General features: G+C 40.4%; 1 protein-coding gene across 2 annotated transcripts; it reads left to right on the plus strand.

Moving 5' to 3' along the window:
• The first annotated feature begins 545 nt into the window (after positions 1 to 545).
• Positions 546 to 14,840, plus strand: LOC100560211 (zinc finger protein 883). Of its 2 annotated transcripts, none has more exons than XM_062972894.1 (3): positions 546 to 2,023; positions 6,224 to 6,351; positions 10,538 to 14,840. In XM_062972894.1, the coding sequence occupies exons 2-3, from the start codon at positions 6,285 to 6,287 to the stop codon at positions 12,367 to 12,369; spliced, it is 1,899 nt and encodes a 632-aa protein (XP_062828964.1). In that variant the 5' UTR covers positions 546 to 2,023; positions 6,224 to 6,284; the 3' UTR covers positions 12,370 to 14,840. The 2 variants fall into 2 exon arrangements, with proteins under 2 accessions (XP_062828964.1, XP_008121695.2); XM_008123488.3 differs by having other exon boundaries at positions 547 to 2,023; positions 10,541 to 14,840.
• The last annotated feature ends 1,888 nt before the right edge of the window (positions 14,841 to 16,728 follow it).

Below are 16,728 nucleotides of genomic sequence, written 5' to 3' on the forward strand. Positions count from 1 at the left end.
TGACCCGGGCTTCGAACTCTCAACCTTCTGGTTGGCAAGATTATTGCAGATTGGTAATTAACCTGCTGTGCTAAAATCTTTCTCTGAGGCTGAGAGAGTGTGAATTCCCCAAGATCCTTGGGTAGCTTTCCATGGTGGAGTCAGGATTCAAACCTTGGTCTCCCAGAGCCTTAGTGCAACACTTAGAACATGACTCCACTCTGGCTCAATCCTGCTGCATCATTCTGCATAATCTCAAGGCTGTGGCATCGAGAATGGAAAGTTCTCAGCTTTGAAAATATCATTACAGTAGAGTCTCACTTATCCAACATAAACCGGACAGCAGAACGTTGGATAAGCAAATATGTTGGATAATAAGGAGAGATTAGATGTTTAATAGGCTTTTTCTTAATCTCTCCTTATTATCCAACGTATTCGCTCACACAACGTTCTGCCGGCCTGTTTATGTTGGAAAAGTGAGACTCTACTGTAAATACTATACTTCAACTGACTATAGTATACTGTACTTTCCATGTGCTGCAAACAGACATCTCAATGCAGCATAAGGTTGAGTTCTAACTTCCAACTGACTCAAGCCTCAACTGACTTCTAACTGACCTAACTGGCAACAACTGACCCAAGCCTCAACTGACTGCTAACTGACTTAACTGACTTCAACAGACTTCAGTGACTTCTTCCAACTGACCCAAGCCTCAACTAATTGCTAACTGACTTCAGCAGACTTCAGTGACTTCTTCCAACTGACCCAAGCCTCAACTGACTGCTAACTGACTTCAGCAGACTTCACTGACTTCTAACTTCCAGCTGACCCAAGCCTCAACTGACTGCTAACTGAATTAACTGACTTCAACAGACTTCCCTGACTTCTAACTTCCAGCTGACCCAAGCCTCAACTGACTGCTAACTGACTTAACTGACTTCAACAGACTTCAGTGACTTCTAACTTCCAACTGACCCAAGCCTCAACTGACTGCTAACTGACTTCAGCAGACTTCACTGACTTCTAACTTCCAGCTGACCCAAGCCTCAACTGACTGCTAACTGACTTAACTGACTTCAACAGACTTCCCTGACTTCTAACTTCCAACTGACCCAAGCCTCAACTAACTGCTAACTGACTTCAGCAGACTTCCCTGACTTCTAACTTCCAGCTGACCCAAGCCTCAACTGACTGCTAATTGACTTGACTTCAACAGACTTCAATGACTTCTAACTTCCAGCTGACCTAAGCCTCAACTGACTGATAACTGACTTGACTTCAACAGACTTCCCTGACTTCTAACTTCCAGCTGACCCAAGCCTCAACTGACTGCTAACTGACTTCAACAGACTTCCCTGACTTCTAACTTCCAGCTGACCCAAGCCTCAACTAACTGCTAACTGACTTAACTGACTTCAACAGACTTCAGTGACTTCTAACTTCCAACTGACCCAAGCCTCAACTGACTGCTAACTGACTTCAGCAGACTTCACTGACTTCTAACTTCCAGCTGACCCAAGCCTCAACTGACTGCTAATTGACTTGACTTCAACAGACTTCAATGACTTCTAACTTCCAGCTGACCTAAGCCTCAACTGACTGCTAACTGACTTGACTTCAACAGACTTCCCTGACTTCTAACTTCCAGCTGACCCAAGCCTCAACTGACTGCTAAATGACTTAACTGACTTCAACTGATTCCTGATTCAAAGGCATTCTAGGATGGAGTCTCACTCTGAATATGCTAAGATCTGGGTCACATGGCCTACTCGTATAGCAGGCTTGCAGAAGGCTGCTGTTTCCAAGAGGAGCCCCCTTGGCTTCCCCCCAGGGTGAGGTCAGGAGATGCGTCACTCACTCTTATCCCTTCCCCTTGCTTAGCATTTCCCTGGCCTTCTCTAGGAAGCTTGGAGCAGCAAGCTGAACCCCCCCCCCCCATATTTTCCTCCGCCTTTCTTCTTTCTTTCCAGCAAAGCTGTCATTTGGAAGAAGACCCCCTCCCACCTTGCTTCTTCCAGGGGATCCTCCTGCCATCCCAAGGAGGTGAGCTAGAATGATTGACACCCCACTCTTTGCAAACCCCCTACTTGCCTGGGGAGGGGGGGGGAACTGGAAGGGGAGGGGTCTCCTGGAGGGAAGGAGGTGTGTGGGGAGTGTTATTGTGATAGGACAAAGGAAGCCCCCCCCCATATCTCTCTCTTTACCCCCCTCCCAAGGCCTCCTCTGCTTGCTTAGGGGTCTCCATGGGGCTCTGATATTTGGGGAAGGGGCTTCCAAGGGGGAGAATGTCCTTACTTGCATTTGGATCTCTAATGGGAAAAAATTGGAAGAATTTAAAAGTGTGTGTGGGGTGAATGGAAGAAAGGAGGGAGAGGTGGGGAATAGTTGGAGGAGACCCCCAGGGTGCCTATTGTTGGGGAGGGGCTGCAGAGGGACCCCTTGAGATTGGGGTCACAAGAGAGGTGGGACTCTGGGAAGGCATGACAGGTCTGTGTTGTCAAAGGCTTTCATGGCCGGAATCTCTGGGTTGCTGTGAGTTTTCCAGCCTGTCTGGCCAAATATTCCAGAAGCATTCTCTCCTGACATTTCGTCCACATCTATGGCAAGCATCCTCTGAGGTTGTGAAGTCTGTTGGAAACTAGGCAATTGGGGTTTATATATCTGTGGAAAGAAAGAACTCTCATCTGTTGGAGGCAGGTGTGAATGTTGCTATTAATTACCTCGATTAGCACCGAAAAGCCTTGCATCTTGCTTTCTGTCTGGAGGAATCCTTTCTTGGGAGGTGTCAGCTGGCCCTGATTGTTTCATGTCTGGAATCCCCCTGGTTTTCAGTGTTGATTCTAGAGTTTTTTTTTTCAAAAATACAGTAGAATCTCACTTATCTATCCTCCTTCTTTGGAGGCTTTTAATCAGAGGCTGGATGGCCATCTGTCGGGGGTGCTTTGAATGAGATTTTCCTGCTTCTTGCAGGGGGTTGCACTGGATGGCCCATGAGGTCTCTTCCAACTCTACTATTCTATGATTCTAAATGGGCCGGCAGAACGTTGGATAAGCGAATATGTTGGATAATAAGGAGAGATTAAGGAAAAGCCTATTAAACATTACATATGTGCACACATACACATATATGCATATATAGACATTCAAATGTGCACATTCACATTCATACATATGCATACATACATATATGCACATACACACATAAATATATATACAGATATACACATAAACTTATATACATATAGAGTCTCACTTATCCAAGCTAAATGGGCCGACAGAACCTTGGTTAAGTGAATATCTTGGATAATAAGGAGAGATTAAAGAAAAGCCTATTAAACATCAAATTAGGTTATGATTTTACAAATTAAGCACCAAAACATCACGTCATACAACAAATTGGACAGAAAAAGTAGTTCAATAGGCGGTAATGCTATGTAGTAATTACTGTATTTACGAATTTAGCACCAAAATATCACGATGTATTGAAAACATTGACTACAAAAATGCGTTGGATAATCCAGAACATTGGATAAGCGAGTGTTGGATAAGTGAGACTCTACTGTACCGGTAGCCAGATTTTGTTCATTTTCACGATTTCCTCCTTTCTGTTGAAACTGTCCACATGCTTGTGGATTCCAGTGGCTTCTCTGTGTTGTCTGACACTCAGAAAACAGGGGAATTCCAGACAGGAAACAATCAGGGCCAGCTAACAGCTTGTAGAATCATAGTATCCTAGAGTTGGAAGAGACCTCGTGGGCCATCCAGTCCAGCCCTCTGTCAAGAAGCAGGAAAATCACATTCAAATTGTTTTATGTGTTCTTGTTTTAAATGTATTTGACACTGTATTTTATTATTACAGTAGAGTCTCACTTATCCAACATTCGCTTATCCAACATTCTGGATTATCCAACGCATTTTTGTAGTCAATGTTTTCAATACATCGTGATATTTTGATGCTAAATTTGTAAATACAGTAATTACTACATAGCATTACTGTGTATTGAACTACTTTTTCTGTCAAATTTGTTGTATAACATGATGTTTTGGTGCTTAATTTGTAAAATCATAACCTAATTTGGTGTTTAATAGGCTTCTCCTTAATCTCTCCTTATTATCCAACATATTCACTTATCCAACGTTCTGCTGGCCCGTTTATATTGGATAAGTGAGACTCTACGGTATTATTATTAAGCACCCCCGGACCAGTCTCTGTTTAACAGCCTCCAAAGAACCTCCCAACATAGGATTCCCCCGGGCAGGAAGCAGCAGGCTTTGAAGCTGCAAGGCCATTCAGTGCTAATCAGGCTGGCCAATGGCAACATTCACACTTGCCTCCAACAGACAAGAGTTCTGGACATCATTCCACAGATATATAAACCCCACTTGCCTGGTTTCTAACAGACCTCACAACCTCTGAGGATGCCTGCCATAGATGCTGGAGAAACGTCAGGAGAGAATGCTTCAGGTATTTTTTTTTCCATGTCAGGAGCGACTTGAGAAACTGCAAGTCGCTTCTGGTGTGAGAAAATTGGCTGTCTGCAAGGATATTGCCCAACGGACACCAGGATGTTTTGATGTTTAACCATCCTTCTCTCATGTCTCCGCATGGAGCTGGAGCTGACAGAGGGAGCTCATCCGTGCTGTCCCCAGGTTGGATTCAAACTGGCAATCTTCAGCAACCCAACCTTCAAGTCAGCAGTCTTGCCGGCACAAGGGTTTAACCCATTGCACCACCAGGGGAAGCCAATAATTATAATAATAAATCTAATAATCTAATACTAATTTTTTGTGTGTGTCAGGAGCGACTTGAGAAACTGCAAGTCGCTTCTGGTGTGAGAGAATTGGCCATCTGCAAGGACGTTGCCCAGGAGATGCCCAGATGTTTTTTTTATGTATAATAATAAACATAATAATAAATCTTTATTTGTCCCCTGCCACCATCTCCCCCGTGGGTAGTGCCAAACCACAGTGCCAAATCCGAACCAAAATAACAGTATACAAATACACAAATATAAAATATATAACATAAGTATAAAAACAACGATGGACATAAAATCCCCTTAAAATATAAGAATGATAGAATCCCTAAAATGCAATAAAACCTACAAATAAGTTAACTATCAGCAATAAAGTGCAGAGTGGCACTATTACCGCTGTATGTTGATTTTGTACCATATGTTTGGTATATGTTTTTATAATGATGTATTTTTATCTATGTTCATATGTTGCACCCTGCCTCGTGCCATCAGGGGAGGTGGATAACTGTTGTTGTTGTTGTTGTTGTTGTTGTTAGTGACAGAAAGACATAGTATGACACAGCAAATGAGATCATTATTATTATTGACACAACGACGTTGTATGACACAGCAAACAAGATAGACATGCTGGGTTTCGTTTCACAAAATCACAAGTCGAACACTTCCCAAGTGTCTAGGACTGTGTGATGTATTTTCGGATGATGCGTGCATATCCCAGTAGGGTGGCCTTTTGCAGTTGGCAGATCATGATTTTGTCAATGTCTATTGTTTCCAAATGCCGGCTGAGATCTTTTGGCACGGCACCCAGTGTGCCCATCACCACCGGGACCACCTGCACTGGTTTCTGCCAGAGTCTTTGAAGTTCAATCTTGAGGTCCTGAGTTTTTCCTGTTGTTTTTCGTCAATGCGACTGTCACCTGGGATGGCAACATCAATGATCCAAACCTTTTTCTTTTCCACAACTGTGATGTCTGGTGTGTTGTGTTCCAGAACTTTGTCAGTCTGGATTCGGAAGTCCCACAGTATCTTTGCCTGCTCATTTTCCAATACTTTTGCAGGTTTGTGATCCCACCAGTTCTTTGCTGCTGGCAGGTGGGACTTGAGGCATAAGTTCCAATGAATCATTTGGGCCACATGGTTGTGCCTCTGTTTGTAGTCTGTCTGTGCGATTTTCTTACAGCAGCTGAGGATATGGTCAACGGTTTCGTCAGCTTCTTTGCAGAGTCTGCATTTTGGGTCATCAGCTGATTTTTCAATCTTGGCCTTAATTGCATTTGTTCTGATGACTTGCTCCTGGGCTGCAAGGATCAGGCCTTCTGTCTCCTTCTTATCATCATTATTATCATCAATATCCTCATTTGGTAATATGGATGCAGTCTGAGAACATAGACAAAAGTACTTGAAGGTCTTAGAACACTGGACGGGATATACACCGAAGAAGGATTATTTGGAATTACAGAAGCGTTGCTATTATTTTCCCTTTCAGGTGCTGCTCTACCTTGAGGAGATGTCTTTGTAATTTGTGAAGTCTCTTGGATCCAGGACAGATGGCTCTCTACACACAAGTCAAGGTGGAGGAGGAGGAGGAGGAGGATGAGAAGGTGGCCATTCTGGGTGAGTTTTGTTGGACAGGTACTGAAGGAATGAAGGGAAATGGGATGCCAGCCCAGGACCACACTGTACCAAACTTGGTCCAGAACTGTAATTTTGAATATACCATGTATACTCGAGTATAAGCTGACCCGAATGTAAGCCGAGGCACCTAATTTTATCACAAAAAACTGGGATAACTTATTGACTCGAGTATAAGCCGAGGGTGGGAAATGCAGCAGCTACAGGTAAATTTCAGAAATAAAAATAGATGCCAATAAAATTTCATTCATCGAGGCATCAGTAGGTTAAATGTTTTTAAATATTTACCGTATTTCAAAGAAAAGCAATAAACTAGCTCTATAAGTGGAAAAGTAGGGGCAACAAAAACAATATGGTATCAACAATAACCTAATAATAATAATAATAATAACAACAACAACAACAACAACAACAACGGGTGCCGTGCCAAAAGATCTCAGCCGGCATTTGGAAACAATAGACATTGACAAAATCATGATCTGCCAACTGCAAAAGGCCACCCTACTGGGATCTGCACGCATCATCCGAAAATACATCGCACAGTCCTAGACACTTGGGAAATCACAAGTTCGACTTGTGATTTTGTGATATGAAATCCAGCATATCTATCTTGTTTGCTGTGTCATATAAAATAATAATAATAATAATAATAATAATAATAATAATAATAATAATAATAAAAACTTCATTTGGATCCCACCCTATCTCCCCATGGGGACTCAGGCCAGCTTCCAACATAGTAACAGGCAAACATTCAATGCTTATATAAACAATGCAGAGTTAGATATAGATCTATAATTATAGATACTAATTTCACATATGCATTTCCCTCTGAAATGTTTGCAAATCCCTCTGTGTCTCTATGTGCATTTCCCCTACAATACTTGCAAGCCCCATATATATATATATATATATATATATATATAGACATGTCTATATATATTTGTGTGTTCATTTTCCCCCTGTAATATTTGCAAGTCCTATATAAAGGTAGGTAAGAATATATTCATATCTTTCCAGATATCTCTCTTTATATAGATATTTGCAGAGACTTGTAAACATATGAGGGTAAATTCATATATAAAAATAATGTATATGTATGGCTACAGAGACACAGGTACATGGATCTATATGTATAAAGGATTTGCAAAGACCTGCAAACATATGAGGGGAAATTCATATATAAAAATAATGTATATAGATAGATACACAAATAAATGTTGGAAATGTAAAAATCAGGAAGGATCATCCTACCATACATGGTGGACATGTGATAAAACCAAAAAATACTGGAAAACAATTCATGAAGAAACGCAAATACAGTAGAGTGTCACTTATCCAACATAAACGGGCTGGCAGAATGTTGGATAAGCAAATATGTTGGATAATAAGGAGGGATTAAGGAAAAGCCTATTAAACGTCAAATTAGGTTATGTTTTTACAAATTAAGCACCAAAACATCATGTTATACAACAAATTTGACAGAAAAAGCAGTTCAATACGCAGCAATGCTATGTAGTAATTACTGTATTTACGAATTTAGCACCAAAACATCACAATGTATTGAAAACATTGACTACAAAAATACGTTGGATAATCTAGAACGTTGGATAAGCGAATGTTGGATAAGTGAGATTCTACTGTATTTACGAATTTAGCACCAAAACATCACAATGTATTGAAAACATTGACTACAAAAACATTGACAACTAAAGGACAGACAGCGTTGGATAATCCAGAATGTTGGATAAGTGAATGCTGGATATGTGAGACTGTACTGTAATTATAAATAAAAAATTTCCGATGAAACCAGAATATTACTTGTTAGGAATCACTGACGTAGAGACTGATTTTGACATACCGTATATACTCGAGTATAAGCCAACCCAAATATAAGCCGAAGCACATAATTTTACCACAAAAAACTGGGAAAACATTGACTCCAGTCTAACCCGAGAGTGGTAAATTTCAGAAATAAAAATAGATACCAATAAAATGACATTAATTGAGGCAGTAGGTTAAATGTTTTTGAATATTTACATAAGGCTCAACTTTAAGATAAGACTGTCCAACTCTGATTAAATCATTATTCTCATCTTCTTCAATGTAAATGTGCTTATGTATCATTTTAATAATAATAAAGTAAAATAATGCATGTAATAATAATAATAATAATAATAATAATAATAATAATGGAAAATAATATATGTAATAATAAATAGAGTAAAATAATAAATGCAATAATAATAATAATATCAGAGTGAAATAATAAATGTATTATTATTAATAATAAAAATAGAGTAAAATAAGTGTAATAGTAGCAACAATAATAGAGAAAAATAATAAATGTAATAATACCAATAATAATAGAGAAAAATAATAAATGTACCATATATTCTCGAGTATAAGCTGACCCAAATATAAGCCAACCAGGACCCTCACCCAAGCCGAGGGGGGCTTTTTCAGTCTTAAAAAAAGGGCTGAAAAAACTAGGCTTATACTCGAGTATATACAGTAAATGGAGACTTTTTTTACATATAAAGCCGCGAGGAGGTTTCTTGCAAAACAATGGAAGTCAGAAGAAATCCCTACCCCTATTCCGTACTTTTAATTCTGTAACACAATTGTAAACCCTTCAATAATTTTTTAATATATATCTATATCTATATCTATATCTATATCTTAATTTAAGCGTCATACCTGATGCAATTGTAGCATTTCAGTCTTCTTATTTTGAGGCTCAATAAAAAAATTGACGGTGAAAGAAGAAACTTTAGCTGAGAATGCAACTCTTGGGACTTAATGAGTCTTCTATAATATTCCTCTCCGTGTATGGAGAAAAATGATAAATCGAAAGGGAGACAAGCTCTAAAAAAGGATGCAAGTGGCAGAGTTTTGTGGGGAAGGAGTTGCCAAGCTCATTCATCGCTATGAGAAGTGCCTAGATTTGAATGACGGCTATGTTGAGAAGTGGTACTTGGGTGTGGCTGTCAACTGCATATGGTAAATGTTTTCTTCTATACTTTGTTCATTTTTAATTCCAAAACGTAATCTACTTTCTGGATAGCCCTCGTATAATATGCTCAGAAACATAATATAGTAATAATCACAGCAAGTTCTATTTCCTATCTCCTATCTCCAAGGAAATAGAGCACTGTTAGTAGACCACATGTCTCAAGTGTTGAGCTTTTTGATAAGTAAGTAAGTAAGGTGTATATATTTACAAGCTTGTTGTTTTTATATGACAAATTGTATGGTTGTATTAATAATACGCAATATTTACAGACCCAACAACCTGATGACGGTTCTTGTAGGCCAAAACTGGATGTGTTGTAACTGTTATTTATTGTTTATTTTAATTCTATAGTTTCAATGAATCATTTGGGCCACATAGTTCCAATGAATCATTTGGGCCATATAGTTGTGCCTCTGTTTGTAGTCTGTCTGTGCGATTTTCTTACAGCAACTGAGGAGATGATCAATGGTTTCGTCAGTTTCCTTGCACAGTCTGCATTTTGGGTCATCAGCTGATTTTTCGATCTTGGCCTGAATTGCCTTTGTCCTGATGTCTTGCTCCTGGGCTGCAAGGATCAGGCCTTCTGTCTCCTTCTTCAGGGTCCCATTCGTGAGCCAGAGCCAGGTCATCTCCTTATCAGCTTTTCCTTCAATTTTGTCAAGGAACTTTCCATGCAATGTTTTGTTGTGCCAGCTGTCAGCTCTAGTTTGTAGTGCGGTTTTCTTGTACTGGTTTTTTGTCTGCTGTGCTTTGAGGAGTTTCTGAATTTTGACTTCAATCAAGGTTCTTCACTTTGCTTTACATATAATAATAATAATTTATTATTATTATTTTAATTCTCAACAGATAAATATAAGAATTTCAGAAAAGACAGAGATAATAAAAACATATTAAAAAATCTGTAGTTTCTCTTTCCCACACTATTGCCTACCCAGACACCATTTCAAAATTAAATGTATTACATTTTAATAGCTTTTTGAAATTTCTTGTTAAGCAGCTTGAGGGAGGAATTTTTCCCTTTTATCAAAAGCAGCTGCGTTCTTGTTTAATTACATTTTAGAGTCTGAATAGAAAAGTTAGATGGGTCACAATCTCGACATACAGAATTCTCATGTTTTTTTCCTTAATGTGACTCTTCTTTTTCTCCTCAAGCAGATGTTAAGGAAGATAACGAGGCCTATCAAGAGTCGGCTTCAACCTCAACGAATATAACCAAGCCAGTTATGAAAAAGGAAGAAAATGGAAATCAAAGGGGACAAAAAAGACAGGAAAGAAAGCAACAAAGGAAAAATAACTCCTTTGCTTCTCTGGCTCCCGATTTTTCCGAACCCCTGGACTCACATTTGAAGCAGTGTCCAGTCTGTGGAAAGAAATGGAAATATAAATCGCACTTGAACATACACTTCCGTGTTCATACCGGGGAGAAGCCATACGAGTGCATGGAATGTGGGAAGACCTTCAGTCAGAGCGGACAGTGTTATTCCCATCAGAAAAACCACAAAGTGGAGCATCCATACAGCTCCGAGGAATGGACAAAGAGTTTCAGTGAGGGTGACCCGGATGCCTACCCACAAAAGTCTCAAACAGAGGAGAGACCGTATCAATGCACAGAATGCGGAAAGAGCTTTAGTAGCAGTGGACACCTACATTCACATCAAATAACTCACACAGGAGAGAAACCATACACATGCATGGAGTGTGGGAAGAGCTTTGCTCGTGGTAATAGCTTACATTCGCATCAAAGAATTCATACAGGGGAGAAACCCTATCAATGCATTGAATGTGGGAACAGTTTTAGCCAGGCTTCACACCTACATTTACACGAGAGGACTCACACGGGGGAGAAGCCGTACAAATGCGTGGAATGTGGGAAGAGCTTCAGTGGCAGTGGGCAGCTCCGTTCGCACGAAAGAATCCACACGGGAGAGAAACCATATAAATGCGTGGAATGCGGAAAGAGCTTCAGCCAGAGTGGAAATTTACGTGCCCATCAAAGGACGCATATCGAGGAGAAACCGTATCAGTGCACGGAGTGTGGAATGAGTTTCAGCGCTAGTGCGCATCTGTGTTCGCACCAGAGAACGCACACCGGGGAGAAACCGTATAAGTGCACGGAGTGTGGAAAGAGCTTCAGCCAGAGTGGAAACCTGCGCTCACATCAAAGGATTCACATAGAAGAAAAACCCTACAAATGCATGGAGTGTGGAAAGAGCTACAGCCAGAGCGGACACTTACGGTCACACCAACGAAAGCACACCGGGGAGAAGCCGTACAAATGCATGGAGTGTGAAAAGAGCTTCAGCGATTACGGGACGTGTGCTAAGCATCAAAGAGCTCACACCGGGGAGAAACCCTATCAATGCATGGAGTGTGGGAAGAGGTTCTCTCGCGGCGACAGTTTACGTTCACATCAGCGCATTCACACAGGGGAAAAACCCTACGAATGCTTGGAGTGTGGAAAGAGCTTTGGTGACAACGCCTGTCTACAGTCGCATCAACGAACCCACACGGGAGAGAAGCCTTACAAATGTCTGGAATGCGGAAATAGTTTCAGCCAGAGTGGAAGCCTACGCTTGCACCAAAGAACTCATATAGAGGAGAGGCCCTACAAATGCACCGAGTGCGGAAAGGCTTTCTCTCGCAGTCAGTATTTGCGGCTACATCAAAGGACCCACACGGGAGAGAAACCCTATCAATGTCTCGAATGCGGGAAAAGCTTCAGCCAGAGCGCGACTCTCCATTCCCACGAAAAAATCCACACAGGGGAGAAACCCTATAAATGCCTGGAATGTGGAAAGAGCTTCTCTCGTGGGGACAGCTTACTTTCACATCAAAGAATCCATACAGGGGAGAAGCCCTATAAATGCCTGGAGTGTGGAAAGGGTTTTGTCCGAATCGATCATGTGCGTTCGCATCAAAGAACCCACAGGCAGGACAAAGGCTCGCCGAAATCAAAGCAGACTACTTCTGTAGCACTCCTCTGATTGGGTGTGTGTTGTGTTCATGTGAGGAAGGCAAAGGCAGAATTACTGACCACTATAGAGAATGAAAATCTGATGGCTTCTTTTTTCCCCCCCTAGGACTGTGTTTTTTAAAAAATGTTTTTTAAAAAACACAAAAAATACATACCATAGATATACAAAACATTTACAATTCCCACCACCAACACGAGGATTGTTTTCTTTTTACATATTCGTTTCTTTATGAGACAATTTTTATATCTTTATCTTTATCCATTTCCATCCTATATACTATATAACATTTGTATCTTATTTCTTATGGCTTGATCTCCAGATTGATTCATGATATAGTTCTTTACCCTTGTCCATCTTTCTTCCATTTCTTTTGTTCTAATTTCATTAGTTTTTACAACATTTAGTTTCACATTCATTATTTCAAATTCCATTTGCTCCACCATATATTGGTACCATTTACTTACTGACCACCCTAATACTATTACTGCTTGTGCACACTCAATTGTTGCTTCTTTTATTTCCCTTTTATTTCCCATTTCTTCTCTTTTCCCTAATACCGCTATTTCCTTTGTTATGACCCACTCATTTCCTAGTATTTGATTTGACTCGTTTAAATCTAGTGGCTTTGTTGTGGAATTTCGTTTGGACGCGGGTGAAGAAAGCAGACTGATAGCAGAAGTTGTCTTCAAGATAGTTTACTTTTGGCCAAGAGCAGGTGACAATGTTAGCTAATGCCCAAAAAACGCAATGCCACACCTTGCCTTTAGTGGCTTTCCAATTTATACAATTTTACAGAGCATGCGCAGAAAGCTAGCTGACAATGGAATTTGCTGACTATTACAATCCTTTTGGACATGCGTAGTTGCCTTGTAACTTATATAACTCATTACTCATCACATCAGGTGAAGTGTCCATAGTTTGCTCCACGTATGCACTATCCTCAGGTGACATGTTCATAGTTCATCCCACGTATCATCCAGCAGCCAAATAATTACTGCAGTTTGAATGACCTTATATTGTGAGCAAAGAGCAAATGTCAGGCAGAACATGTCCTTCGACACTTTCATGGTAAAACAATATTTTTGAGTAAGGGTTATCTAGGTAACGGATTTTTAGGGTCTTTAAATAAAATATTCAAGAGCTGCTCCATTAGCTTCACTCCCAAACCAAGTTGATATATAAACTGGACGTGGGAGTGGCAATGGGTTAGAAAGGGAGGTAATGGGGCTGATTGTGAACGGAGGATACCTGTGTGTGAAGGTAGGAATAATGGTGTTGTCGTAGTAGTAATTTTATTTGTTACTGACTTGAGGCCAGTTAAACCTTGGGTCTTACGGTATTCGAGATGTGGGGGAAATACATTGTAAAAATAAAATGGATTCCCAAAATCACAAAGGCATAAATCCACTACAGGCAGTAGTACAACAATCACAGAGGTAAATATTTTTTGCAGCTTATATACATCAAATTCTTTCACCTGAGGAAGACTTAATATTTTGGAGAACTTGATGTCCACTTCATTTTGTAATTATTTTTCCACCTGAGGAACGTTAATGTGGGATATGTGTATTGATAGTGTTTAAATGCAATTTGTGCCATGCTTGTATTGCAACTGATTGCATCATCCAGATTGTACCATAATGTGGAAAGAGTTAATTGCCAAGAAGCTATGATGACCTTGATGTGTGGCTGGAACTAGGGAGTATCCAGACACAAGTGTTTGTGCATAACGATGGCATCAGTTCAGTTCAGTTCAGTTGAGTTCTGTCTGCCTAGAGTTCGAGTCAAGTTCTGTTGGAGAACAGAGCAGTCCTGTGTTCGTCTGTTGTCTGCAAGTCTGTTTGTGTTGATTATTGCTGCATACAGTAAAACTTTGTAAATAGTTTTAACAACATCTCTGAGTGGCTCTTCGTTCTGCGTTCTACTGCTTCCATCCAACTACCGCTGTTCTGCAAATACTCTAACAAGGAAGACTTAATGAAACCGGTCTGGAAAGCTTCTACGTGGAAATCTTCCACAAGGAAGCGGAAGCTCCACACAATTAGTATTATTACAGGATTATCCTTTCATAAACATTTAAGTTTATAAACTTTTACTTACAAGAGAGTAAGGAATCTAATGCTCTTAAGGAGAAGTCTCAGAGCTGCTGTTACAGAGAAGTCTGCTCCAAAGTCTTTGTGCTTGATACCTTCATCCCAAGCAAGGACGAACATTCAATACAGTTTGTTATAAACTTCTGGCATCCTTTGAAGATCGTTACACAGCTCTCCAGAAGGAAATTATTGCTATAAGATTCTTAATGGTTGAACTCTCTTGGCTATAACCAATCACTGTGTATATAACAGTCTTATGTTCTTTGTATACATGTTCATTTGTTGTATATAAGTTGCAAAAAATATTTACCTCTGTGATTGTTTTACTACTGCTTGTAGTGGATTTGGGTTTGTGGAAATATATTGTATCCAGTGCTTTTCAACCTCCCATTATCTATTTAGTCTCCTTTGTGGTTTCTCTCCTGTGACGTCCCAACACGTTGTGAAGTATGTTGTCGAAGGCTTTCATGGCCGGGATCACAGGATTGTTGTATGTATTCCGGGCTGTATGGCCATGTTCCAGAAGTATTCTCTCCTGATGTTTCACCCACATCTATGGCAGGCATCCTCAGAGGTTGTGAGGTAATCATGCCTCACAACCTCTGAGGATGCCTGCCATAGATGTGGGCGAAACGTCAGGAGAGAATACTTCTGGAACATGGCCATACAGCCCGGAATACATACAGCAACCCCGTTGTGAAGTAACTCTCACTACCATTATTTATTTACATACAAAGGAGAAACGCTTCTCAGCATAAACATACTGAAGCCGTGACATGTAACCAGCGAGTTTGTATTCACTCAGTTATTTGATACCTATATATATCCGCCTACTTAGGTATGACTTGTATTGAGAATAGTTGTCGCAACCCCCGTTGCGACAACTCCACTTGCTGCCAGTTCGTCTCTGGGCACAATTCAGAGTTCTGGTTATGGCCTATAAAGTTTCAAAACATAAAAAGAGATGTGTATATTAGAGCAACTTGCAAAGGCCACAGAAATAGTCAGGCCTCTCCGAGTATAGAGCTATCTTCCTTCTATGTAAAAAGGATAAGCGAATACTATAAAGTTTCAAAACATAAGTTGCACTATGTAATTCAGAGCACCATATACATACAATATTACCTGAGAGTAAACAACGGTAATGAAAATAATAAGTACAGTCAACTGTTATAATCCACAGTAGTATCTTCCAGACTGTAATAGTCTCCACTATTTAAACATCAATTGAATTTGGCAACCAAAATAATATAAACACATTCAACCTTTGCAAAATAATATTGGTTAATATATCTTTTAAGACTTCAAAGGTATTGAAAAGCTTGTTCAGTTACTTCCAAGAGACTGTAATTTCAAGAGATATGCTATACATTTGATGTCATCAACACAGGACCTCAAAGAATCAAAAGAACTTTTGGTCAAGGTTTTTGGAACAAGCTTTTCAATACATAGAAGGAAGATAGCTCTATACTCAGAGAGGCCTGACTATTTCTGTGGCCTTTGCAAGTTGCTCTAATATACACATCTCTTTTTATGTTTTGAACCTTTATAGCGTTTGTTTATCTCTTCGACATTGTCTAGTATAGACATTTGTGTGTATTTATCATTATGGCCTATAAAGCCCTGTATGGCTCAGGTCCAGGCTATTTGGCAGATCATATCTCCTTGTATGAACCTGCCTAGGCCCCGAGGTCTTCAGGAGAGGCTGTCCTCTCAGTCCCACCACCACTGCAAGCACGGTTGATAGGAATGTGAGATGATACCCTTCTCAGTGTCTGCTTCCAAATCTGGATTTTCCTTCTTCCCAGGGAAGCCAGAACGGTCCTCTCCTGATGTTCCAGTGTCAGACTGAGGGCACTTCCACACTGCAGTTAAATGCGTGCCGAATCGGGTCAAAAACCCCCGCTTTGGCACGTGTTTAAGTCCCTGTACTCCCCTCGCAAAAACCCCAGGCTTTCCCAGTGGGGTGTCCAGATGCCACCCCTTTTAAACGTTTTTAGGGCTTCTTTTGGGGACTTGGGGGGAGGTGGTGGGCGCAATCTCACAACTTTGGCTCCAGGATCCCAAAAGGTGCGAGATGGCTGTGGGGACTCACGCTCGAGTAGTCCCAGGACCCCCTGGCAGAGAGTCCCCACGGGTTTAATACCCCGTTAGACCCAAGGCCCAGATCTGATGGGCATCCAATTAATTTTGAAAACATTTTATAAATTATAAGATATTGCACACAGACAACATTTGCTTTGTCCCCCATGGAATATGTTCACTGCGCCTGACT

Source organism: Anolis carolinensis, chromosome 2 (assembly GCF_035594765.1).
Source record: "Anolis carolinensis isolate JA03-04 chromosome 2, rAnoCar3.1.pri, whole genome shotgun sequence".
Lineage (NCBI taxonomy): Eukaryota > Metazoa > Chordata > Lepidosauria > Squamata > Dactyloidae > Anolis > Anolis carolinensis.

Bases quoted from the DNA above. Each gene is read 5' to 3' on its own strand.
- LOC100560211 (XM_062972894.1), top strand. From the start codon at position 6,285: ATGGCTCTCTACACACAAGTCAAGGTGGAGGAGGAGGAGGAGGAGGAT. The intron at 6,352-10,537 runs GTGAGTTTTGTT...TTTCTCCTCAAG, and splicing joins TGAGAAGGTGGCCATTCTGG to CAGATGTTAAGGAAGATAAC.